The sequence below is a fragment of the Podarcis tiliguerta genome (genome assembly GCF_965153285.1).
Source record: "Podarcis tiliguerta genome assembly, chromosome: 10".
Classification (NCBI taxonomy): domain Eukaryota; kingdom Metazoa; phylum Chordata; class Lepidosauria; order Squamata; family Lacertidae; genus Podarcis; species Podarcis tiliguerta.
In genome coordinates this window covers 47,647,273-47,674,087 of record NC_139543.1, presented here as the reverse complement: position 1 = coordinate 47,674,087, position 26,815 = coordinate 47,647,273, and the positions used below count along the sequence as shown (strand labels likewise).

The 26,815-nt window shown below is 45.3% G+C and overlaps 2 protein-coding genes and 1 long non-coding RNA gene across 6 annotated transcripts in view; 2 read left to right on the top strand and 1 right to left on the bottom strand.

Moving 5' to 3' along the window:
* The window catches only part of LOC310658645, a 151,625-nt gene that overhangs the window by 110,272 nt on the left and 14,538 nt on the right, over positions 1-26,815 (top strand). The gene's annotated exons all lie outside the window — the stretch shown is intronic.
* Positions 67-26,815, top strand: LOC310658612 (apolipoprotein L3-like). Of its 4 annotated transcripts, none has more exons than XM_083400832.1 (4): positions 70-238; positions 18,456-18,537; positions 19,831-19,960; positions 25,707-26,815. In XM_083400832.1, exons 2-4 carry the CDS (start codon positions 18,507-18,509, stop codon positions 26,593-26,595), a joined length of 1,050 nt encoding a protein of 349 aa, XP_083256958.1. In that variant the 5' UTR covers positions 70-238; positions 18,456-18,506; the 3' UTR covers positions 26,596-26,815. The 4 variants fall into 4 exon arrangements, with proteins under 4 accessions (XP_083256961.1, XP_083256958.1, XP_083256960.1 ...); XM_083400834.1 differs by lacking the exon at positions 70-238 and adding an exon at positions 10,928-11,077; XM_083400833.1 differs by lacking the exon at positions 70-238 and adding an exon at positions 17,345-17,429.
* MB (myoglobin) lies at positions 1,430-7,423 on the bottom strand. Its single transcript, XM_083400866.1, has 3 exons — positions 7,089-7,423; positions 4,782-5,004; positions 1,430-4,406 (listed from the first exon to the last, which is right to left on the bottom strand). Exons 1-3 carry the CDS (start codon positions 7,181-7,183, stop codon positions 4,260-4,262), a joined length of 465 nt encoding a protein of 154 aa, XP_083256992.1. The 5' UTR covers positions 7,184-7,423; the 3' UTR covers positions 1,430-4,259.

Here is a 26,815-nt window from a genome sequence, read left to right as displayed (position 1 = left end):
CCCATTCAGACTGACAAGAGCAACTGTTGTAGGTGCAGAATTTAGCTCACTTGCAAGCCAAGGCCTGCACCCACAAGGGGCAGTTGCTCTTTCATTCAGGGAATGGCATAATGTCGAGCGGACAACAGCAGATCTTTATTTAAGGCACAGCTCCTTCAGCAACAAACAGCATAGCAGGGAGGCAAAAACCCGCCTTCTGTCAGCAGTGACCGGGAGAATAGTTGGAATGCAAAAAAAGGTAAGGTGACAATTTTATTGAACTGAGTTAAGTCAGTGGTGAAATATGCAAGCCTCTGAGTTACACAGAGCAACAGATCAAGTGAAATGAAGGCATTCTGGCAATTTGATATTTAGGTTCCCTTCTCACCACCCCCACCACCCCCCTTTGGAGAGGCAGCTGGAATCTTTTTTTGCCAAGCCTGTTAAGATAGGGTTGCCATACGTCCGGAATTTCCTGAACACAGCAATCGGAAACAGTTTCCGGGCAGAAATCGATGAACTGTCCGGGGAAATCCAGATGTCTGGTAACCCATGTTGGAAGTCTCAATTATGGCAGATTTCCTTAGAAATAGCTCAAAAAGAGATTTTGCCCAAAACAACTCACAAAAGCTCCAGATTTTCACTTTTTGAAATATGGCCACCCTAGTTAAGAGCATACCAGAGGGCTATCTAGTCCAGCATCCTTGTCTCAAACTGGACCTTAGACAAGCCCCTGTCTTCTCAGAGGGGACTGCCAGGCCTGTCTGTTGCCTCTGCTCAGAGACCAGCAACTTTTGGCCCCTCCTCTCCATGAACTCTTTCCATTCTGGTTGGTTATTGCAAGAACTCTGTAACGAAGGTCTAGGGCTTGTCGACACTTTGCTGTGCCTAGAAAGCATGGGTCTAAGCAGTTTCCCACCTGGCCCACTCCTTTCCGCTCACTCTTTTGTTATAGATCAGAACAAATGACAATCCAGGGAAAACCCAAATTGCTGTTTGCTCCGATTGAGCTCTAAAGAGCAATTTTCCCCAAGGGAAAACAGGAGGACCAGAGGAAGTGTGGGCAAGTCCCTCGTTGTTGTGTTTGCTGTTTCTCTCTCTCCTCCTCCTGCCCAACCTCTTTTATTATGGTGATCACGTGTCCATCTTGCCATAAGACAGTCCTCTATTGAAACAGTCCTCTCTCTGAAGGACCACCTGGTCCAAATTGGGGTTATAGGTTTGTTTTTTAAAGTCTACAAAGTTGGAAGAAGGGCTTTGAAGTTGTCCATCAAGAGCAGCAGACTGAGCAGGTGTATGCAGTCAACTGGTCACAGTCTTCCCCGCAATAGTGAGGTGCATAGTGTTTCTATTCAAATTATTACAATTCTTTCTAAACTTGCCATCTGTACATATAAATGTCCAAGCTCCACACCCAGGCTTTCTTTAAATAAGAAACAAAACACAGACATTGAGGAAATAGGGTTTATTCAATTAAAAAACACACCACTTGCCATTCAGTGTATCACATACTCAAGTGTGTAGCAACTCGCAGGGATTAGGGGAAGAGATACTTTTACATACAAGAGATACTTTTACATTTCATTAGCAGGGTCAGCATGGAAGACCTTGAAAATTGACTCCGTGTTCTTCTACACGTCTACTAAAAAATTAGCCCAGTTGATTTCAATGGGACTTATTCCTAGGTAAGTAGGTATAGGGTTGCAGCTTAATTAAATGGAACTTAGTCTGAGTAGACATGCATGAGATTGCATTAATGGAGCTTCTCTGCCTTTTCAGAACCAATGTACTGATTCCACTGAAAAGTCTCTCCCTCAGGGCTGCATTTGTATTTTATTTTATTTTTTGATAATTTGGTCAATCAGTTAAAACCCTTTTGATCAGCTAAAGGGTACCTGCAATTCTTTGGCCAGATTTTTTACAAATAAAATGCTTAAGTTATTTTTAATACAGTATTACAAACTACAAAATAACACAACCAACTGGTGCCATAGTGTGTTGTCTCACAAGCAGGAGAAAATGCTTCTTCTAAGATGGGGACTGTTACAGTACATACATGTGTTATCTAAAAATAAAGTATGTTTATAGCCTCCATATCCAGGTACACAGTTTACTCATCTGTGAACCAATTGACTGAAATACATATGGATAATCAGCTAAAATGTCTTAAGTGACAGCTTTAACTATTATTCCTCAGTGTTGCTTGCTTTCTAAAGCTCTCATCCACCTAAGGCAGATATGAACACTTACCTTTGCCTCATATAGCCCCAAGTTACCTGATAGCCATTCTTGGGGATTCAATAGTGTAGGCATGCCAGAGAATTGGTGCTCCAGCATCCCTAATATGGCAACCTTCCCTGAGCACTGTGACATCATATGATATGATGACATCATTAGGACACATGTGAATGGCAAGGATGTGGGCAGGACCTGCAGGATCACGACCATGCAAGGTAAGTCTTGCAAGGAACATCACACACCCCATTACTGGTTTACCAGAAACGGGCAAATCTGTGGATTATTATCTGAATATGTCCACAGTTTTCTGCACCAAATGGTTGCAGAAAAAGAATTGCTGCTTGAAAATGTGAGTTCTCTCTGAAGGCACATGCAGACGGGCACCAAGATGCTGATCCACCCCACCCACATATTCCCCCCCCCCCAGCCATTTTGCAACTTTCTTAGAACAAGTTTACAATAGGTTGGCCCCAGCCCCTGCTCAGTCTAAGAATAATCAGTTAATCAGTTCTAACAGGAATTCCTTTCCACAGGGGCTGTCAGATTTTGACCTAGTGATGTCATCCATTGTTTCGCAACTCCCTTCCCTCTCCCATCTGTTGCCAGATGGAACTGGGATCCTGTTTGGTACAGCAGGCAAGGAAGGTGAGTGGGAGGGTGGACCAGGGACGAATTCTACCAGGAGCAAATCCTGCTAGTCTTTCTATCTCAAGTTATTAAAACAGCAAGTAGTACTGAATCTAAGCAGGAACTGGCAACCCTATCTTCTACCCGCCTTCTGAACAGCCTCGCCCAACATTTTTTCACAGCTATTACTAACCCCAAGGCAACATTTCTCTATTATGACATCAGACGGAGGATAATATCTCAGCGGATTTTTAACAAAGGCAACCATCGCTTATCTCTGTTGTATATAATCTTTATTCTACTAAGCCCACAATTACAATGATTCGTGCTGAAGATTAAAAAAAAGAAGCCTCAGTTGACAGCCCAAGCTACACATTACAGTGACAGACCTTCTGACACCATTGATATATTATGCAACGGTATGATTTAAAGAACCAATAGTCAGGGGGTGCTGAACTTCCCACCCACTATCTATCTGACCATACCTTTTGCAAAAAAGGATCGTTAGAGTTTGGCATCAGGGCCTAGCTGGAGGAGGAAAGGACTCTGGTGGACAGACCACTGGGCAGTAAGAGTGGTTGGCATGAGATGATTCAGCATTTCATGCCTACACACCCATTTGGTCTTATAAACTTCACTTCCAACCTTCAACTTTACATGACTTCGTCTCTATAGAGCTTTTGGTGAATGCTGAAGGTACACCTCTTTACCCCGGCTTTTCACATCTGAGATGTCTGCATAGGAGCCAACTCCTAAGTGCCAAGGTCCCTCCCCCCCCCAATAAAATATTTGCAGGAATTGCTCCCCCCCCAAAAAAAAGTTGATGGTCATTGTCATTCAAATTATGTGCATGCTACAACTTGTGATCATGATTGATACAGGGAGGTGCTTACCTACCCCAAACAATATTTTATTCAAGTCGGCATCCCTGAATGCATGTGTTTTCTGGGCCTACACTATTCCTGCACTTATAACCTGTTTTAACTGTTTTTAATTTTTAATTTGAAACTGCAGTAACCCACCCTGAGACCTGCTGGTGAAGGGCAGGCAATAATAATAATAATAGCAATAATAATATTATGAACGAGAGAGTTTCTTTTAAAGATGTGGGTCTTCTGTCATGGTGTGTAACTTGAGCCTTATATAGTGAGTATATTTTTTTCAAGCTGGTGCCAAACTAATTTTCCGCCATAAAAGGAGAATATTCTTCTGCTAGATTGATCACAAACCCAAAACATGCTGCTTTATTTCTCTTCGTGACAGGGATGAGGAGCCTGTGGCCCTCCAGATGTTGTTTGACTTTTGCTCCCTTTGGCCCTCGCCAGTGATGGGAGTTGTGGTCCAGCCACATCTGGAGGGTCACACACAGGCTCCCCATCCTTGCTGAAAGGGAACATTGCCTCCCATGCTCCCTATTAGCCCTGGAAGCCATGCTCCTTGTATTTGCTGGCCATGTCGTTGCGGAACAGCTCCAAGGCCTTCCTCATTGCCGCTTGCGAATCAGCCCCAAAGTCTGCAGAATGTTTTTCAGCAATGACGCCAACAATTATTTCGCAAATGAACTGTGCAGAAAGAATGGGAGGGAAAGAGAAATGTAAAGCTGGCAGCTTTCAAAGAAAGTACGTCTGAAATATCAAAGCAGGGAAGGTTATTTTCTACGTTTGGGTGGGCTTTTTGGATCTACTTTGGCTTTTTACGAGAACCTCAAGATCTACCAACCAAAACCAAGTACAAAAGGAATGGGAAAGTTCCCTGTCTGAAACTCTGGAGAGCCCATGCACCAACATTCGCACTCAGTAGAAATCAACTTCCTATAACGCAATGTTTGTATAGAGAGAGAGAGCAGAAAAGAACCTCCCATCTCTCTCCTGCTTTTATCCTGGTCAATCAAGAGCATTATTCCACTACCCCCCATACAGACATACACGGCTGCCTACCTCAAGATACTTGACCGGGATTTTGTGTGTGTTGGCGTGGGTCTGTGCCAGGGGTGCAAGTTCTGCCTCGTGGTTCCCTTTCTGCTTTAGGATTTTGCCCAAGGCTGTGAGGACAGTTGTTCCATGCTTCTTGAGCTCTTCTGAACTCTTCATGTCATCCACCGTCTTCAGCTTTTTGAACTTGTCAAAGCGCTCCTGGGTCTCTGGGTGCTTCTGAAACATCCTGAAACCATTGAATTGAATAGCCCAGTAAATGTAGAGTACTGGTAAATGGGTGGCGGTGATTAAACTGACTATCCAGACTGGCTATCCATCAAAGATGCCACCTGTAAGAGAACCCATTGCTACCTGTGTCATTTATGTTCCCTGATATCAGAGTAACTGGGAAATTATGACAGCGTGAAAGTAACCCCTTCATAGGAAAATGGGAGTTTCAATCTTCAGAATGTCATTCGAATAACATTGTTGGGAATTTTCTGCAATTTAATGAGGCCACATTCCAAGCTTTGTTGGAAGAGAAATGCCCAGTTTCTGCTCCAAAGCCCTTAAAAAAAAACCCTGAAATCATCTCCCTGTTTAAACAACTATTCATATGCCTTTGAAGACAGCCTAAAAATTGAAGCTAGTGAGGAATGCAACCACACAGCCATATTAGTGGGCACTTCTGCACGATGGCATGCAACACCGGTTTTGCAGGATCTACCTACATGTAACCAGGCAGACCCAATTCAAGGTCCTTAACAACCTGGAACTTACATATTTCTTGCAGTGCTTCTCCCCATATCAACAAGCCAAACCCTGAGAACAAATGGGCAGGGGATGCATACAATCCCACCGATGACTGTAGGAGTAGGCCATCACACAGGGACCCAGAGAAGGCCTTTTTCCTAGTTGCACCACAGCTAGGGAACCCTCTGTCTAGAAACTTTGACACAATTGGGATTTTGCCCTATAGCAAATATGCTCTTGTTCGCCCAGGCTTTCAGAGGCCATGTTTGCCTTGTCCGTTTTGGTCTTCTTCTTCTTTGGCGATCACTCATAGCCCAGTAAGAATGTCCTATTCCTCTGCTGATGATAATTGTTTTGTTGTTGTGGTTTTAAATGGCATTTTAGGATTTGTACTTCTGGTGTTCAGATTAGGCACACAGGAACATTGGAAGCTGCATCATATCGCATCAGGTCCTTGGCCCATCTAATTCAATATCGTCTACACTGACTGGCAGCAGCTCTCCAAGGTTTCAGACATGAGGTTCTCCCAGCTACCTGGAGATGCCAGGGATTGAACCTGGGACCTTCTGCATGCAAAGCAGATGCGCCACCACTGAGCTATAGTCTTTGAATAACACATGTAAACCACTTTGAGGTCACCTTGTATCTGGCTGGCCATGGTGAGGAACCAGAATGTCATCTAGATGGACTTTTCACTTAATCCAACAGGGCTCTTTTTAAGCTTTTATGTCAATATTGCCTCCAGTGCCAATGGAACCAGGATCTTTCCTTTAACCCCAGATTTTTGTCACTCGCCCTGCCTAGCTCCATTTCATTACAGGTATTCCAACCATCCAAAGCATCTTTGCTAATAACAGTGGAACTTCATCCTCGGAAAATTACTTACAGCTACTTTGTTGGATCCATGGTTTCCTCCTGTTTTGCTTGCACAAAGCTAGCACAGTGGTTAGGCTATCCCCAGTTTTAATTGAACATTCATTCTGATTTTTCTATCCAAACGTGTCCGTGGCGTGTTTTCAATTTTTTCTGTTATTCATTCATCCCACATTTTTCAGTGCATTTCCTAACCACAAAAAAATTGTGTTTTCTTTAATTTTTAAAGTGGATATGTTTGTGCTAGGGCCACACAGTCCATTAACTGTGCAAACATAGGTAAATGTGCAATATGCACTAGAATCCCTCCTGCAAAATAGTAACTGTCTGGAGGCATCCCATATATCTGGACAATTTTCTGTGCCCTTTTCCAAGAACCTCAGTTGATTTGACATTCAGGAAGTAATAATGCAACTATGGTTCTAATCCTCTTTTATTATGTGTTAATGATTCAGTCAGTAATGTCAATTACAAAAGCAACCTATATCTTATAGCAGTAGAGATCTATTTTAAAAGCTGATTAAAAAAATCGAGGCTGATAGGAATTAAAGCTTTCAGATTCATCTGCAGAGTTGTCTTTCTCTCTGTTCCACCCACATAATATCGGAAACTTTGCAACGTTCCTAAGCTGATTCTTAAAAATGCCACTATGCTAACTTCGCAAGAAAGCTGCTTCTCAGATTTCGGTCACCGGCTTCTGCTTACCTGATGATAACTTCTTGCCCATGAGCAGGGAGGTCTGGTTCCACTTTCCCCCAGATGTCTACGACCTTCTGCCATTCCTGATCACTGAGCCCCATAATGTCGCCGCTCAGGAAACAATGGAAAGTGAGCAGTTCAGCTAAATAGATACAAGCAGCCTGTGTGTCCTTCCTCAAATGAATTGCAAGCGGAGAGATCTGTGGGCTTAAGAAGCTGACCTACAGATTGGCACCTGTCATTTGACAGCTCAGGTCTAGGTCACTCTGGTCAATCCCTCCCTCCCTCCCTCCCTCTCTCTTTTGAGTCAGGTGCTATTGTGGCAAGCCCAGAAGATGAAATAATTGCTGTGTCTGGTACTGGGCTGGCATAGCTCCCATGCCCAACAGAAAGGGCATCGCCAAGATTCACTGCCAAGAACTTGTTACTCAGTTTCCATCCTGAGAACACAGGAGATGCCACAATTTTGAGTCGCATATTTGAGGACCAAACAACAGATTGCACAGCGGCACTCGGTAGTGTGCATTTAAATGGTTCCCTCCCATCCCACTGTGCCTTTTCCCATACCTAAATCAGACCCTAAGTTGCTACTAGCGTTATTGTGGCGTGTGGAGCTTACAGATACTTCACACTCACAAACACACACAGAAGGGGCTAATAGCAACATTTGATGAGGAAAATTGTGCATGAAGTAGTGGGTAAATACCCGCTACATCAGAGCCTTTGCTCGGAGAAAAGCCAGAGATTTGCAGCTACTTTTAATTAAAAATAAAAACTTCAATCACTGGTCCCCTGCCCTCAGAACTACAGTTTCAAGAGTGCCAAGATTGCCCATGTTCTTCAGCAGGCACCCACTTGTCCTTGAGTGCTCTCTCAACAAGGACTGATAGAGTGAGAGTGCCCATCCTGTGTATTTTTGCCAACCGTGCGTCACTGGCCATATTCACACCATACATTTAAAGCACTATGATGCCATTTTAAACAGTCGTGGCTTCCCCCAAAGAATTCTGGGAGCTGTGATTTGTTAAGGCTGCTGAGAATTGTTAGGAGACCCCGATTCCCCTCACGGAGCTACAAATACCAGGAGCGGTTTAACAATCAATCCCTTTTTCCAGGGAGCTCTGGGGCCTGTGGCTATGTGAGAGGACATGGGGAAACTCTCAGCACCCTTAACAAACTACAGCTCCCAGAATCCTTTGGGGGAAGGCCATGACTGTTTAAAGTGGTATCGTAGTTATAATGGTTCTAGGGGTTGCTCGTGTGTAAATTGGCGCCACACCTGGGTGGGTTGCCTGAGTGAACCCTTTCTGTCTGGACAGCCACTCGCCCGTGGCTGTCTCAATCGCTGGCAGAATCCGTCAGTGGGCGTTTCTTGAACTTCTTCCAGCATAAAAGTTCTTTGATGCCTAGTCTCCGCCTACTCTCCCTGCGCGGAAGCCTTCTGCGCAGGGAGGGTGTGGGCACCGGAGGACCCGTGCTCTCCCCGTTGGTTGCCGTCGAGGAGTCTTGGAGCCACCTCGCCGATTCCCCCATCTGCCCCCCTTCTCCACTGGTGCTACGCTGATTTCCTTCCCCAGAAGATGTGCTGCTTCTCTCCCTCCCGAGACGCTCTCCGGAATCCCTCTGGAGCCCTCCCTCTCCTTCTGGCTCCGATGGCAGTTCCCTGACAGTAGTATTTTAAATGTATGGTGTGAATGTGGAAAACTGTCAGAGGTGTAAGACAACGGAAGATCAACCTTGTGTACTTGTTGGCCTAAATCCGCATTCCCGCTCCTGAACCAACACCACAGTTGGCCTCTTGTTTTCTCAGAGGCCAGTTGCTCAGGTGCCGCTGTCATGATTAGCAAGCCTCAGTAGCATGTTCTGCAGTGACTGAGCAACTGCAAAACATTTCCTCTTCCTTAGAAAGTGGTGGGGACACCAGTATTAAATATATTTAAATCAGGCATAGGCAAACTCGGCCCTTCAGTTGTTTTGGGACTACAACTCCCATCATCCCTAGCTAACAGGACCAGTGGTCAGGGATGATGGGAACTGTAGTCTCAAAACATCTGGAGGGCCGAGTTTACCTATGCCTGATTTAAATCATAGAATTGTAGAACTGTAGAGTTGGAAGGGTCTGACCCCTGCAGGAATCACAGCTAAAGAATCCCTGATTGAAAATGTAACGAATCTATTAGATTGTTCTTGCTATGAAAATCAGATTCAGGATGTAAAACTGAACTGTAGAAAGGATTTTAACTGCTGCGTATATCATATGTGAATATAGAAACTGAAAACCGTAATTCTCTTCTTTGTTTGTCCATGTAACTTAGTTATCTGAAAAAGTTTGTATTTAAAGGACGCATGGGAAGAAAAGTCCCATTAGCCAGGTGGAAATCCTGGATAGGACAGCTTTGTAGCGCTACATTGAATACATGCCTAGAGAAAACCTGCATATTAACAAGAGTACTGAAGTAACTTATGGTGGCTGGGAAGGCAGGTCCTGTGGGTACATTCAGAAATTAATGGCAGATGGCTGCATGGCAGAGGAGATATGATCATACTAAGAATGTGAGACGAGCTCTGCTTGATCACAGCAAAGAGTCTCTAGTTCCATTTATGGTGGCCAACCAGGTGCCCATGGGAAGTCCACAAGCAGGACGTGAGGGCAATAGCCCTGAGGGGGACATAAAAAGGTAAAGGTAAAGGTACCCCTGCCCGTACGGGCCAGTCTTGACAGACTCTAGGGTTGTGCGCCCATCTCACTCAAAGAGGCCGGGGGCCAGCGCTGTCCGGAGACACTTCCGGGTCACATGGCCAGCATGACATTGCTGCTCTGGCGAGCCAGAGCCGCACACGGAAACGCCGTTTACCTTCCAGCTAGTAAGCGGTCCCTATTTATCTACTTGCACCCGGGAGTGCTTTCGAACTGCTAGGTTGGCAGGCGCTGGGACCGAACAACGGGAGCGCACCCCGCCGCGGGGATTCGAACCGCCGACCTTTCGATTGGCAAGCCCCTAGGCACTGAGGCTTTTACCCACAGCGCCACCCGCGTCCCGAGGGGGACATAAGCGCCAATAAAACAGACATACACCCTGATCATTGGCCACACTGCATGGGGCTGATGGGAGTTGGAGGCCAACAAAATGCAGAAGGATCATATTATGTTGGACCCAACACAGGGTCCTTGATAACACCTTGTGACCCATGTGGGGCGGGGGATAACCAAACATCAGGGTCAGGAATAAATACTGGTGGCAAGGAAGTTACGTTTTCTTTGGATTTTTGTTCCAGATTTGGCCTGATCTAGATCTACTTTAGATCTACTGATCTAGATCTAGATTACCCGTGAAATTGCAGTAGAAATTATTAGATCGGGGATAAGAAACACATGCTCTCCATACATGGTTGGATTCCAACCACCATCAACTCTAGCCCAGGCTTCCTCAACCTCGGCCCTCCAGATGTTTTTGGCCAACAACTCCCATGATCCCTAGCTAGCAGGACCAGTAGTCAGGGATGATGGGAATTGTAGTCTCAAATCATCTGGAAGGCCGAGGTTGAGGATGCCTGCTCTAGCCCATGATCTATGGTCAGGGGCAATGGAAACTGGAGTCTGGAGGGCCACACGTTCCCTGTTGCTACTTTAGACGTACCCTAAAAACAATCTTGAAGCTGAATATCCACAGGCTGTTGTCTAATTGCTGCTAATCCCAGTCTTGCATCTGTTGTGCATGATCTACTGCCATCTGGTGGTCCTAAGGGAGAATTGCAGCAAGTGCAGACTCATTTTCGTTCAATGCAAAATTCAGCCTAAAATAATTTATGACGCTAGTGAGCTATGCAAAAAGAATGTTTATGGTTGCACCCTGTGGTGTGAGGAAAGGCTGCAGAGCTAGAATAAGACACTGGGAGCAATACAGTCGTTCTAAATCCACCTCTATGAACCAGGGGGATCTAAAGTGCAGAGTAACTATCCAGATTGATGGAAAGTCAGCGAGGGAAGGTAGCAGGTGGGCTAATTAACATCTGATTAACAAGATGCAAATTGCTATTAGCGTTAACATTAATTATCCCTGAGCAAATGTGTACATGTCAAATGAGACTGGGTAGCACAGACCTTCGAGGCAGATTTTTATGCAATAGAAGCTTAAATGTGAAAAGCCCCCTAATATTTCTACCTGGGAGGAATGGTAGGAAAATGGTAGCTATTTTTAGTAGTCCATTATGGCCAGCATAAATTCTTCTAACCATACTGCATCTAGGTAATCTGTTCAGGAACCACAAGCCTTCTCGCTTTCTATTTCTACCACCACCACCCCTCTCATCGCTCTCTCTCCCCCTTCCCTCTCCACCCCCCCCCCCACCCATTGACATTTTCTCTCCCTCCCACCCCACAATCTGAAGCCAATCATTCAGGGTTAAAATGCTCCCCATCCAGTACCTTACCTCCCTCCCTCCCACAAGCCCAGACCAACTCTCCAGGTCTTTTGTGTTAGAATTCCTGCTCCATGATTGCAGTCATGGGATTTTTGTCTATCACATGACGGTGTATATTTTGACAGAGACAGGATGTTTGTGTTACTGTGTTCTGTGAAGTGGGACTATTGTCCTTTGTTCTTTCTCTTTGCTGTCTGATGCTAGAGAGAGACAGAGCCATGTTGCAGTGCTCCGTGTGTGTATGTTTACAGTGGTACCTCAGGTTACATACGCTTCAGGTTACAGACGCTTCAGATTACAGACTCCACTAACCCAGAAATAGTACCTTGAGTTAAGAACTTTGCTTCAGGATGAGAACAGAAATCGTGATCCGGCGGCGGGGCAGCAGCAGAAGGCCCCATTAGCTAAAGTGGTGCTTCAGGTTAAGAACAGTTTCAGGTTAAGAACGGACCTCCGGAACGAGTTAAATACTTAACCCGAGGTACCACTGTATATGTAAAGAAAGTAGATTAGCCAAAATGCTGAGTTGCTGAGGTCTGTCATGCGAACTGCAAAGACACTGTGGATCCCTAAGTGTGCCGGTGTCTGTTGGCATCGATCGCTATGATGTTCGGGCAGAAGAAAGCTTTTGAAGCTCTCAAATGATTGACCAGGAGGGAGGGAACATGCCAGTCGGGCATGTGTCTCTGCCAGGGTCCTACTCAAGTGTAGGACAAGCTCCTGACATTTTGATCCTTCCACATGTTCTTTGTCAGAACATGAGAAGAGCCTGCTGGATCAGGCCAGTGGCCCATCTGGTCCAGCATCCTGGTCTCACAGTAGCCAACCAGATGCCTGTGTGAAGCCATCAAGCAGGACCCAACCCAACAAGAGTCCTCTTCCCCCTCCTGTGGTTCCCAGCAACTGCTACTAAGAAGCATTCGTGCCTCCTTTATATCCCTTTCATTTCTCTTGCATTGGTTGGAGTGGGGAGAGAGAAGCACGCACACACACAAACCTGAGCACTGCTTGGTGCTCTCCAGCTTAAAAACACAGCAAGCTACTGGAGGAGGCACAGATTGCTCTGCCCTCCCCTTGGCAGCTCCCCTGCTGGCTGCAAAGGAAGAAATGCCCCTCACATTGCAACCAGCATGGAAACACAGTGGGGCTGCCAGAGCAAAGGCTGATTTCTCGGTCCCTCCTCCTTTTTGCAGCTCACTCTGCTTCTCGGCTGGCCTGAGATGAAGAGAATCCACACACACACCACACAGGACTTCCCCCTGCAGCCAGAGGGGGCATGGAGCCACGTTATAATAATAATAATAATAATTTATTATTTATACCCCGCCCATCTGGCTGGGTTTCCCCAGCCACTCTAGGCGGCTTCCAACAAAATATTAAAATACAGTAATGCATCAAACATTAAAAGTTTCCCTAAACAGGGCTGCCTTCAGATGTCTTCTAAAAGTCTGGTAGTTGTTGTTCTCTTTGTCATCTGGTGGGAGGGCATTCCACAGGGCGGGTGCTACTGCCGAGAAGGCCCTCTGCCTGGTTCCCTGTAACCTCATTTCTCGCAGTGAGGAAACCGCCAGAAGGCCCTCAGCACTGGACCTCAGTGTCTGGGCAGAATGATGGGGGTGAAGACGCTCCTTCAGATATATGTTTCATAATTGTGGTATCAGTTGGCCTTCTCCTAAGGAAGGACTGGACAACCTGCTTATGGCCTGATTTTATGCAACCTTCAGACTCCTTTTATACGGTGTGAGGGGGACATGGAAGCCTGGAGGGGTGGGAGAAGGGAAGTGGGGAAATTGGGAAGGGATGCAAAATGTATGGTGAAATGGAAAGAGGAGGGTAGAATAGCCATCTTCAACTGATCATTTCAGGCCTCTGGTAAAAGATATCCCTCCCCTAGCAAGGGGGAGGGGGAGGAAAGGTGTGACAGAGAGGCTGAGAAGGGGTGTCAGGAAGAAGGGGGGGAGAAGAGGGACCATGCCCACTTGTGGTTCTAAGACCTGCCACCCACTGACCTTGGCCCTGTCCACTTCCAGCATTCAGCCTTTGATAGATGCTGGAGGAAAGCAAATACATTTCCTTCTCCTAACTTCTAGTTAATGCATGGGTTAGTTTAAACAAGCGAGGGCACTGTTTGTGTAGTAATCTTTTTAATATATATATATATATATTAGTTTTCCAATATACCCTCAATAATGGCCAAATTATAATTCCCAAATTATTCAAGTATCAAAATGCCAATCAACTTCCAATTAATACATTTTAGTTAAAGTGGCTCCCCACATGGTGGTTCAGGTGCATTTCCGATCTTATATCACTCCATTCCATAATCTTAATTAATGTCAGTTACATTTCAGTTATAATAATAATTCCTTAGTCAACAGCTACAAAACTAATGATTTCCATTCGTGATGTTACAATATATATATTTCTAAAGCTTCAAGTGAGGAACTCAAACTATTATCTTTATTCTGCCCTACGTGTGAAAACCGTTATGTCCATGGAGATTCCTTCTGTCCATATATGGTGTTGTCTCTTTCACTTCCCAGTTGTTGTGTTCTCCCATCATGGCTTGGGGCAGAACTGAATCTCAAAGTTTCTCAGAGGTCTTATCTCTCCGTCCCTTGCTTCACTGTCTCAGAACAGGCAATAGTCTGCTAGAAACCATTCTGTTTCACTAATAAAACATGTCACAGATCTTCGCCATTTTTCCCTCAGCCTAGGAAAAGGTGCACAGTTTTCAAATGCACTTACATTTTAATACTCCTTTCCAACTCCCAGAATCTCTGCAGCATTCTTATCACAGCCCCCTAATTCTTTTCCTTCCAGCAAGAGATTTATGTCCCAATTAAACCTTATATTAGATTATATTCCGTCAACAGCACACAAAAATCTTGGTCTCTTTTTCCTTGTCTGTTGTTTTTAAACGGAGCTGAGGGGAATACTCTGTCTTTCCAACATAGTCATACTTGAGCTTCCCCTCCCCCTCCTTTCTTCATTTCAGATCACACGCAGTTTCCATTTTTGCTTGTTAATATCAATATTACTCTAATGTCCCTTCCTCGCTTGTAAATATCTTATATTCTGGAGGGAGTTGCCAAATCATAAATATATAAAAGAAGCTTAGAATAAACAAACCGTGGGCTTCCCTCTCCCCAAACAACTCTCATGCCAAAGAAAATCTTATCTCAATTCAAACCTTTTATCCATGTAGCTGGTATAATCTGCAGTATGTTGTTACAACCCTTTTCTATCATGCACCGGTACTTTAAAGCCAATTAAAGATCCAATTAAATGAAGAACCTCTGCTTCTAAATGGTGGTGTAGGAGGGGTTTTGCCAGAGGAAGTGCTTTTGCACTCAGCACCTCCCTGCCTCCCACATTCCATTCCATGCTGGAGCCAGGTACCGAGACAAACTGTGAGTGAAGCCCATTCCCCCCATCCCTGGGGGGAATTTGCAAGGATGATTTACCCTCTGACATCCTTGTTTTTCGTTTGCTGATGATCCCCCGCTTTCGTGGGCGCTGCCTCCATTAAGGCAGGCAGGACCGGAAGTCCTGGTGTGTAGTAATCTAGCCAGCCCATATCTGTAAGTTAACTATGCTTAAGTTAACTCCACCTCTAAAAAGTTGAGCCATTTTGTTTGCTGTTCTCTCCAGACTAGATTCGTGCTATTTTCTCTCTCCGCTCATCCTGTAAATAGTTCCTGCATGAATAAAGCCTTTGAACTCCATAAACCATAAGTGATTGTTCCAATCCAATTCACCCAAGCTGCAAGGTCTATCAATAGATTACTACCAGTACCCCAATGCAATGCAGTCCTTGACAGTAAAACAGGTGTGTACCCCACCCCCACCATATCCTAAAGTCAATGTTTATTTCCCCTTGGCTTGGCCATTCATGCCCCAGACCTTTACAGTGCCATATTCTAGCTTGAGTGGGGCTACAGATAAGCACAGCTGAAACCGCTTCAGCTTTTGCCTCCATACATTCACAACACTTTCTACTGGACCCCCTTTCATTTCTAGACATTTCACTCACTACTAAGAGGCCTGCAGGATCTCTCCCAAGTATCTGGGGGGAAACAGTGTGGCTGGATGCATGCTGCATACAGCCTAAGCACTTGTCTGATCAGCCAGAATACGTTTCGGAACAAAGAGGTGTATTATATAAGCAGCTTATTGCATTTCTCATCGTTCCCACTCACATATGGAAATTACTCACAGAGTCATGACATACACATTTACTGTACTGTAATTACAAGTCTGGCAATTTGCTCGGTAAGAAAAATTAGCACACCAGTGATAATTTGGCCGAAGTGGATTCTTTTCATTCTGTATATGTCATCATTTTTTTCTCCCTTTTTCTTTTGAATGGGCCTCTCCCACGCACACATGCGCAATCGCCCTCCCTTGCACACGTCATCTTGGGATTATCTTCTTGACTCTTGCTGTGGTTTTTGTGCTCAAGGTTTCAACAGAAACATTCATAAGGAGATTATTTCTCCCTGCAGGTTGCTTAAACGAGCAAGTTTGTCTCCGTGGGAATCCTTCCATCCTGCAACCTAGCATGTTGTGCTAAATCAGAGGTAGCCAACGTGGAACCCTCTTCTGCCTGTTTCAGGACTACAAGTCCCACAAAGCCCAGTTCATTGGCAATGTTGGCTGGGGCTGATAGGAATGGGGTTCAATAATCACATTGGCTACCCTTGCACTAAATGCACAGCATTCAACTATGTCCGTTTCCTTGCCTCTTTAACTATAGTTGCAGGACCCCCACAGATATAAAATGCACAAGGGAGGCTGAACCCTTTGCTCCCCAGGTGTGATCTTTATAACATTGTGTCGCCACCCCTCCCTGTGTTGCATTTAGCTTTGTCGAGGAGAGTCCCCATTGGTGTTAACTGAAGTGTATTTTTCCAAGCCTCATTGCTGCTCCGGGGGGCCTGTCTTTATCATCTTGGAAGGGGGAGGTTCTTAACCCTCCTCACCCTTGGGTTGCGATCCCAGTAAAAACCACCCTCATTGGAGCATACATGACTGCCCTTTCCATATTATCCTACAACATCCCATGAGATGGATTGGGCAGAGGGTGGGTGTCTGTCCCAAGATCGTCAGTGAACTTCATGGATGAAGAGGGGATTTTAATCTGGGTCTCCATAGTTCTCGAATGACACTCTAACCACTACACCACACTGCCTCTATTTGCTGGTAGTCACAAGAACTGCTATATGTGCAGGCTATATGGTGGCTACCTCCCCCTTTTACTGCAGGATTGTTATTTAGGGATGGGGGAGTTAAATTTAATTCCATTCACATTTCAAGGTGAACTTGCCTGATTTTAAACTTACCTGATTTGCACTTTCGGAAATACTATGTGAACTGAAAACCCTTTCAAATATTTGCACTCAGGCGAATTTTGCAATGCAGTTCTCTAGCCAAGTAATGTGTACAACAATGCATATAACTAAAAAGTATGCATATATTAGTGAAGATAACATACAAATATCCATTATACCAAGGAAATTGTTTTGTGTAATGTGCATATATTAGGGGAAATCACATACAAAAATGTGTGTCCTAGGATAAACTCACACTAAATGCTATTGAACTTTCTTAAGGCTATTGTAAAAATAAATAAATAATAAAAGTGTGAAAATGTGGAGAACCAAACTCAAGATTCAAAGAATGACAGATTCGACCCTACGGGTATTAAGGAGGCTGTTACTGGCAGCCTAGTTGTATTTTTCAAACCTACTGTGTCTTCCTATGCCTGAGAGGCCTCTGATGACACTCAGTTGTCTGCTGTTTGTGCAAACTGCAAATGTCAATATTCTCATCTACTTATTAACCAGGAGCACACCTCCTCCACCTACTGCTAGACTGCTCTGCGCATCAGTTTAGCAGAAGTCACCCAGGCAAATCGAAAAGGTAAGCCCAAGAGGGTTGTCTGGGTCCCGTTCTGTTGATCTTGCCAACCTAACAGCCAGCAAACAGATTTGGTGTTGCCTTGACAGGAGGGTTTTCCATGGGGAGAAAAGCTACAGAGGACAGGGGTCCTAACCAGGTCTACACAGAAGTAAGTCCATTGCTCAGCTGGAGAAATGCATTGCAGCATTTGTATAAGGGCCAATTTCAGATAGCTGCGTTTTGGTTTGCATACTGTTTCAGAAAATGTGAATACCTTTATGGAAACGGGATCAAATTTCTGCTCCATCCCTAGTCTTAAGCCTTTCATCTAGTTCCTCCATAACCTTAGGATTTATTCGTCTTAGGATGCCTATGCACCACCATCACAGTTAAAACTTATCCCCCCGTTTGTCTGCTATCCCTCCACTGTTGGAGACAGTGTACCTCTGAATAGCAGCCGCTGGGAGCCACAAGGTGGCGAGAGAGCGCTCTTGTGCTCAGGTCCTTACCACAAGCATCCCGTTGGCCACTGTGAGACCAGGATGTTGGACTAGATGGGCACCTGGCCTGATCGAGCAGGACTTCTCTTGTATTCCTACGCCTCACAGACACAGCTTGAGTGTGAGGAATCTCTAGGTTCAGATGTGTGCAAAGAATGTAGAGACCAGGCTAAAACTGAATTCAGTAATTCAATTACAGTGGTACCTCGGGTTACCGATGCTTCGGGTTACAGACGCTTCAGGTTACGGACTCCGCTAACCCAGAAATAGTACCTCGGGTTAAGAACTTTGCTTCAGGATGAGAACAGAAATCGTGCTCCGGTGGCACAGCAGCAGTGGGAGGCCCCGTTAGCTAAAGTGGTGCTTCAGGTTAAGAACAGTTTCAGGTTAAGAACGGACCTCCGGAACGAATTAAGTTCTTAACCCGAGGTACCACTGTACATTTAAAAATGGTTGGAACTGTAACGATGACAATTCTGCTATTGCTGAGATTTCGACATGATCTGCCTTCATTGTCATTTTCTGCACTCTTTTTTTCCTTTCCCAGGCTTGAAATATACCAAAGCCGAGAGGTTTTCGCCACAAGATTCCTATAAGAATGGCCTCTGAAGGATGTCGGATTTATGAAGGTAGGTCTCTTGGGGGGGGGGGGAGTTTTAGCTCAGGGGCGGTAGAGCAGATACTTTGCGTTCAGAAGGGCTCAAATTCAATCCCTGGCGTTTTCTTAAAAGGGTCAAGTGATGGCAAAGAGCTCTCTCTGCTGTCAGTCAGAGCAGGTAATACTCGTCTGGACAGGCAAATAGACTGACATGGTGTATAGAAGCTTCCTATGTTTGTCTTTCTGCTGGGTTCTGATTATTTTCTTTGCCTAGACTGGGAGGGTATGAATGTTCATAACCTTCTGGGGCCAGAGAGATTTAGTTGCCCCACCCTGTCACACTGATCCTGTTTGACTCATGTCAAAGGCAGCAGGGTTTCACAAACATTCCTCTGTTGCAAACAAGCCATTTGTGCAGAGAGCATGAGGAAGTGGGCACTGCAATGAAATGTTGCAGTGTTATGTTCTCCTGATCAGAAGTGCAGCTACAGAATGAAGGGGCTTGTCAGTTTTGATTCCCTCATTTTCTCCATTTTCCAGTCTCCTCATTTCTGCAGAAATATGTGATTCTTTTCTTTTTTAAAAAAATATTCATGAAATTTCACCAGCTTTTTATTGTGAATTTCTCCTAATAAACATATTTTTGTATACAGTTGTGACTAATGTACACATTATGTTTTTACATCTGTGGGAGTGTCTGGGTCAACCCAGTCCGATGGGCAAGGTACAGATATAAGGAGGATTATTATTACAAGCAATTTTCCCCAATGTAAATAATTTTGTGTGTGTGTGATTTTTCACTAATACATTAACTTCCATGCAGACTTTCTCTCAATATATGCATGTCTGTAAGCACTGTTTGGCTGGAGAACAGCTTCGCAAAATTCAGAGAAAAGCAAATTTTGTAGGATGGCTGTGTTTTGATTCCCATATTGCTTCTGGAAGAGTGAATTAGGTAGGTTTGCCTTTTAATGCAAACTGAATCAAAGTTATCCCCCATCTCTAATTGCAGCTGGCTAGTCCTACCCTCTCTCAGGAAAAGGCCTTGCTGTTCTCCCACACCTTTCAGTTAGATTCTATTGGAGGCTTTAGTCTTTGCACCCAACGTCCCCTTCCTGTGCTTCATGTGGATTTGGAACGGTTTCAGCCACTCTGTTTTCTGCTGGTTTTATTTGTGTGCTTCTTTTGCAGAGCCTTTTGTTCTGTGATTTATTTTTAATTATTTTTATCGTATAGTTCCTCCTAGACTTTGTAAGTTGCAATGTGGTTGCGATGACCCTCTGCATAACGAGGACTTTGGCTATTCTCTTTTGTCCTCATTTAGAAGATGCTGAGTGCCACAACCACACCATGGGAAGCGTAGAAATTTGGCCGGACAGACTAGATTATGCAGAGCTGCAAAGTCTCCTTGATGAAGGTGAAGACTGCAAGGAGAACGTGGCCGAACTTGAGAGGTAACCCATCAATAGCATATATGCTTGCCACTCTCAGCATTGTTTGGTGTGTTAATCATCGTCCATGATTGCAAAAGCATTTAACAGGGGTGTTTTTCCTTGAAAAGGCATTTAGCAGATTTAACTACACAAGCAGATAACACCACATGGCTACTCCCAGTCATAAAGTGAAAAGAAACTGTTAACGTCATTAGGCAGCAAACAATCAGAGTAATAAAAACGTCTACTTTACAGACCTCGTCAGCAGCTACTCTGGGCAGGGAGACACTTAGAAAATAGCATGAAATGGAGGCAAACATCTCCACCCTTCACTGTGTGTCCTATTTCACAGTCATCCATCAGAATGGCTGTCAGATGGCAGTCCTCTGTCTGACAAAGATGGAAGTTCCTTATTCGTTGTTGTGTATATTGCTCCTGTGCTGGAGTCTCTTGGCAACTGTTATACTGCCATATGATCTGGCACATTCGTGTACATGACTAGGGCAGGGATGGAAAACCTGGGGCCCTCCAGACTCCATCAGAATACAGCACTTGTCATCCTTAACTGTTGGTCATGCTGGTTGATGGGAGCTGGAGCTGAACCACTGGAGGGCCCCACGTTCCTCATCCATAGTGCAATGAATTCGAAATGTGGGCAGCAAGGGGAAATGACTACAGCAGTGGCAGGACAAGGATGCTAGATAAACTGCTAACATCCAGACATTGGCAGTGCATCCTAGAAGAATTCAGGGAAGGGCGGATTGGCAGGTTTGGCTCAGAGGCTCAATCCAGATGAAACCTATTTGAGGGTCTTATCTGAAGTTGCATGCTCAGCCTTGGTCATTATTGGGCTTTGGTCTATATGGGATGTTTTTGTGCATGTGACTCCTTTTGTTGTGGAATCCTGGCCTACTTCATTCATTCAGTTAATTCGCCACTTCTTTCAGTTTGGTCCAAATTAACTCAAAAGGAGACTCAACAAAAAGCTGCCCAGCTGAGCTTTGGAGAGTGGCGTTTAATTCTTCGTGGTATCCAGGGCCTAGCAAGCTACTTTTAGGTTCATGTTCTTTACCTTCTGATGGCTTCCTCCCATTTGGGTCTTGAACCACTTTCCTATCCCCACTTTAGAGAGGATTACAGGATTAATTTCAGCTCAATTAATCTCTTAAGAACTAAGTGCTTACACAAATACGTGCAGAGCAAGGAGGTGGAATAACTCAGAAGAAGCGTGACATTTTTATTTATTTTTTTATTTTTAAGTTACAACAATCCTTATTTTGGTTTTACACTATTTCAGGAAGACCGGAAGCATCAAAATGCCTGCTTGGGGGGGGGGCTGCCTATTCTGCAGCATAGCAAAGCATTTCTTCATGTATTCCACGAATGTCGTCAGCTAAGTGACTTTGACATTCCTTTGAACTGATAGCGGCAGTTTGCTGATGATAACTATTCTACCAGGCATATAACTCCCTGCTAATATCCCAGAATGCACTCTGTTTACTCTTGGAAGCGCCCTGGGACATCCAAACTTAGCTGTATATTTTGATAAGTGTGATCCACCTGCACAATCTCTCCCAGTAACAAAACAAGTTGGGAGAGGGGACAGATTGTCTTAGCAGTTTTTGTAGAAAGGGACAGTTGACTAGGGTAATACTGGTGTCTAAAAGAGGCATAACAACAGCAATTACTGCTATTTTTAAGCATCTTATGTGAAGATACGTTTACAAATGTACTGCCTACAATGACTGTGTGGGGGGGAAATAAAATATACATTAATTGCTGCAATTAAGTAATTTTAAACTTTGATCTTATGTGGGGGGACCTTTAGACGACAGTGGCTTCTACCTGCATTGGAAGAAGAGTGGACTTGATTAGCTTTCAAAGTTCCTTCCAACTCTATGATGCTACTATGAAATGTGGAAGCCATCCCTCCTGCATGTGGGAGCCCTCTGGAGCCTAAGCTGTTCAGTGGGGCTTTAGAGGTCTGCCCCAAAGTCCTGCCCTAACAGCAACACTGGGGACATCCAAAGCTCTTAGTGCTGCCACAGCAGCAAAATCGTCTTGCGCTAGAGTCCAGTTAACATGGCCACCCCATCTGAATGATTCAAAATGAGCCACATGTGCCAGCATTCGATCTCTTCCAGAATACATATTGGAAAGCCAGTGTGGTGTAGTGGTTAGATTGTGGCACAAGGACTGGAGAGATCCAGAATTAGGTGCTCGCTTAGCCACAAAACTCATGAACAACCTCGAGCCAGGCTTAATCTCTCAGGTTACCATACTGTACAGCAGGGCTTGGCAAACTTTTTCAGCAGAAGGCCGGTCCACTGCCCCTCAGAAATTGTGGGAGGGCGGACTATATTTTGGAGGGGAGGGGGATGAACAAATTCCTATGCACACTAGGCACACTAGGCAGGCCCCACAAATAACCCACAGATGCATTTTAAAAGGACACATTCCATGCAAGAGCACCAGGCAGCCCAGACAGTATTGTAGATGATAAAAATTAAAATAAAAAAAATTCTTACCTGCACTGATGATCGTCATCGTTTGGATGGGCAGTCCTCACTTGGGTTTGGTGCTGCGTTGTGGTCTGCTGGGCCTCCTGCTGCCAGCACCTCTTCCACGCTTCGGGGGTGGGATGGGGAACCTCCTGCCAGCAGCGGAGGCCAGATCACCACCACACCAGCGGTGAAGCAAGCTCTAGACTGCGCGAAGGTCTCTAGAGGCCTTTCTGCAATTCGGAGCCCTCCCGCCGGCAGCGGAGACCAGATCGCTGCCATGCAGCCAGTGGGGAGGGTTCTGGACTGCCCACAGGAGCACCAGGGCAGCAGCGGCAGTGGCGGAGGGATGAGCGGCATGAAAGGGCTGGCTGGCTCCAGAGAGGCCCTGCTCAAAATGGCAGCCAGCCAGCTCAGCCCAGCCCAGCCCCCTTCCTCCTCTACGCAGGGGGGGGAAGAAAAATTAAAGAACAGAATCCCCACACTGATCCACGGACTGTCTGCAGGCCGGATCCTGAGGGCAATTGGGCCAGAACTGGCCCGCAGACCATAGTTTGCCGACCCCTGCTTTACAGGGTTGTAATGAGAATAAAATTGTGTTCGAGTGCACCGTGTATAAGAGTCTAAGATGGCCCTTATGGATCAGGCCAAGGGACCCTCTGTCTGATAGTCCAGCTTCCTGTTCTCACAGTGGCCATATGGGACCCCTATGGAAAATCTGCAAGCAGGATCCAAGCACAGTAGCACTCTCCCCCCTGGGGTTCCCAGCAGCTGCTATTCAGAAGCCTATTGCCATGTACATGTCACCTTGGCCACCTTGTGAGAAAAGCAGAACACATGGCAATAGAATAAGAAACAATAAATATTTACCCACAAGGAAAATGTCACGCAGACACACATACCTGCAAAGGAGGGAGGACGAGAAAACGGGACATTTTGATTCCCCTGCAAAGAGCCACCAAATAGCCCCATTGAAGACACCGAGAATGTTCTGTGGTTCAGGGGAAACCCCAGTAAAGATGGGGAAATTGGAACTGCTCTGCTTGGAGGAAGGGCTTAATGGATGCCCTGCCCTCCTTTTAAGAGGAAAGATACACTGAAATATTTTGTTGCAGGTCCCACCTAGAATAGGGACGCGGGTGGTGCTGTGGGTTAAACCGCTGAGCCTAGGACTTGCCGATCAGAAGTTTGCAGTTCGAATCCCCACGACGGGGTGAGCTCCCATTGATTGGTCCCTGCTCCTGCCAACCTAGCAATTCAAAAGCACGTCAAAGTGCAAGTAGATAAATAGGTACCGCTCTAGCGGGAAGGTAAATGGTGTTTCCGTGCGCTGCTCTGGTTTGCCAGAAGCGGCTTAGTCATGCTGGTCACATGACCCGGAAGCTGTATGCCGGCTCCCTCGGCCAAGAAAGCGAGATGAGCGCCACAACCCCACAGTAGGTCATGACTGGACCTCATGGTCAGGGGTCCCTTTACCTTTACCCACCTAGAATACTTCTAAATTCACATAGTAGAACACAGGTTCCTTCCTTCCTTCCTTCCTTCCTTCCTTCCTTCCTTCCTTCCTTCCTCTCTCTCTCTCTCCACACACACACACACACACACACACCACCTACCCTCACCAATGTTTCCTCAGATGCATCCATGTTTTCCAAACAGGTTTGTGTGCCACTTAGGGCAGACTATTGCTTTAGAAAATATATAAAAGTCTATATTGTATAATATTCCCACATATGGGAGAAAACCCCATTTTTTGTAGGACTGCCCTGAAAGAGCATTTCCCAGAAAAGAAATGGTCGAGTAGTTTTTAGAGTTCTCCATGTTTCCATGAGGTCATTACATTCCTATCCTTCTCGCAAGGAAAGCTTTGCTATGGAGACACCAGGCTTTTTGTGGAAAAACAAAAACAAAAAACAGCAGGTGCTTGCAATATGCATTTTTATGATTGCAGCTGTTCTCCAGAGTAATGAACACTTACCTTACTAAAGAAGTTAAACACAACCATTTCTTGCACTGCCTTTCTTGTATAATCTCAACCACATTTGCAAAGTTCCAGCAAACACGCCTTGGTGGGTGAGGGGGGGAAATTATGACCCTAGACTTCAGTTTTGCCTTCAGTAAATCAACAAAGCCTCACCAATCTGTGTGGGGATGTTCATAAATTATTATGGAGTGAGCATCTCTCTTTTCAAAAGAGCGGCAGCTGGAAAAAGAACCATCAATTGTTCCTGAGGCTTTAAAAGAGAGAAAAGCTTAATTCTACAAGCAATTACCCTTCACTTGATGAAGCACATGTGTAATTTATACTTGGATACTCATAGAAAGCGAACATCAGAAATGACATTTATTTAGCTATTTATCTGTAACTACTTTTCTATGGAGGGACACGGGTGGCGCTGTGGGTAAAAGCCTCAGCACCTAGGACTTGCCGATTGAAAGGTCAGCGGTTCGAATCCCCGCGGCGGGGTGCGCTCCCGTTGCTCGGTCCCAGCGCCTGCCAACCTAGCAGTTCGAAAGCACGTCAAAGTACAAGTAGATAAATAGGTACTGCTCCGGCAGGAAGGTAAACGGCGTTCCGTGTGCTGCGCTGGCTCGCCAGATGCAGCTTGTCACGCTGGCCACGTGACCCGGAAGTGTCTGCGGACAGCGCTGGCTCCCGGCCTCTAGAGTGAGATGAGCGCACAACCCTAGAGTGTGTCAAGACTGGCCCGTACGGGCAAGGGTACCTTTACCTTTACTTTTCTATGGCAAAGCAGTAGCAGAGCTTGATATTTTTCATTGGCATCAGATTTGCGCCTCTGACATTCCTTTTATTTGACAGTGGTCATCATCTTACTCTTGCAAGCAGCATGGGGCATCCACACTCAGATGTGTCTTTTGATAGGGCTTGCCTGGCTCTGTAATCAATTCAAAAAACAAAAATGATGCAATGAGGTGTGGTCTTGTCCACCTGATCTGGAGCTCTTGCAAAACAAACCCACTTCCCCCCAATATCAGACTTCTGTGATATGGAAAGTGATTAGAACAGGCACTGGAAAGTGTGGGATAACCCTTGATTTGATGCATAATGTATTGTCCCTACAAACAAATCCGAACAAATGCTCATTAAATGGGCAGCAGCATCTAATCTCTGCAAACAAATCAGACTGAATGCTCATTAAGCAGGCCGTCCAGAAGTGACTTCAGATAGACTTGTGCAAAAGCAGACCTCCTAAAAATCAAAAGATGTGTGTGTGTTTAAAATGTGTTACTTTAATTTTTGACAGAATGGAAGAAGATGTGCCTTGGGAAGAAAGAGACCGTGAATATTTTGCCCGATTTCTGAATGAATTCCCTACCCAGAGAGAAGAGATTGAAAAGTGTATCAGATGCCTTTGGGAAATGGCCGATGACATTGACCAGACCCATAAGAAGTGCACTATTGCCAGCATTGCTGCCAACTCTACCAGTGCCTCCTCTGGCCTCTTGACCATCTTGGGACTCACCTTGGCCCCCATCACAGCAGGTGGGAGTTTGATCTTGACAGCCACTGGGATCGGTTTAGGGGCAGTAGCAACAGCGACTGGCCTTTCTGCCACCTTATATGAGAGCGTGAATAATTCACAGGAAAGGAAAAAAGCTCAAGAACTGGTGAATGAATGTGAGAAAAGTCTAAGAAAGGCAATGCATCCTTATTTCTGCTTTGGATCGCCCCCAAATAGCGGGGCTGTGGGGGAAAACATGAAACAACTTGTCTCCAATGTTGCCGGTCAAGTTCCTGGCCTGTATAAGGCTGTGAAGGGAATCAGAATGAATGTAAAGGCATTGAAGCAAGTCCGAGCCAATGCTGGCTTGAAGGATTTAGCAAAGCGAGTCACTGCTGCTGGTAGCAGATCCCGGAGTACAATCCGAGGGGCCAAGCATGCCAGAAAGGTCTTTGCGGGAACCACCCTTGCCATGAGCAAAGGGGCCAGGCTGCTGAGTGCTGCATCAAGTGGGGTGTTTCTCCTCTTCGATGCCTATGGCATTGTTCAGGATGCTAAACATTTGACTGAGGGAGCCAAGGCAGAAACGGCCGCAGAGATAAGAAAGAAAGCTAGCAAACTGGAAGAAGAACTTCGTCATATTGATAGGCTCTATGAGGAAATGAAAGGCCTTGTGTGCGAATCAGAGTGAGCAAAGAAACAGACGGCATGTGCATGAACTACGCAATTCTCTATTAGTCTGAATTTGGTCGTGGTAAATATGTGGAATCGTTTCTGACTTGCAGCTATCTACTTCACATTTCTTCAAGAAACTCTGGCCCAATACAGATGTCGATTTGGCCATGTGTTGACATTTTCTACCATAGATCTGCATGGTTGCCTGAATTAATGAAAGCATGTTTTGTGTGTGA

What these genes read in the sequence shown, in the direction of transcription:
- MB (XM_083400866.1), bottom strand. Translation starts at nt 7,183, where the DNA reads ATGGGGCTCAGTGATCAGGAATGGCAGAAGGTCGTAGACATCTGGGGG. An exon ending in GGGCAAGAAGTTATCATCAG is followed by an intron (nt 5,005 to 7,088) that starts GTAAGCAGAAGC and finishes CAATGGTTTCAG; the next exon opens with GATGTTTCAGAAGCACCCAG. An exon ending in TCCCGGTCAAGTATCTTGAG is followed by an intron (nt 4,407 to 4,781) that starts GTAGGCAGCCGT and finishes CTTTCTGCACAG; the next exon opens with TTCATTTGCGAAATAATTGT.
- LOC310658612 (XM_083400832.1), top strand. Translation starts at nt 18,507, where the DNA reads ATGGCCTCTGAAGGATGTCGGATTTATGAAG. An exon ending in AGGATGTCGGATTTATGAAG is followed by an intron (nt 18,538 to 19,830) that starts GTAGGTCTCTTG and finishes GTCCTCATTTAG; the next exon opens with AAGATGCTGAGTGCCACAAC. An exon ending in AACGTGGCCGAACTTGAGAG is followed by an intron (nt 19,961 to 25,706) that starts GTAACCCATCAA and finishes AATTTTTGACAG; the next exon opens with AATGGAAGAAGATGTGCCTT.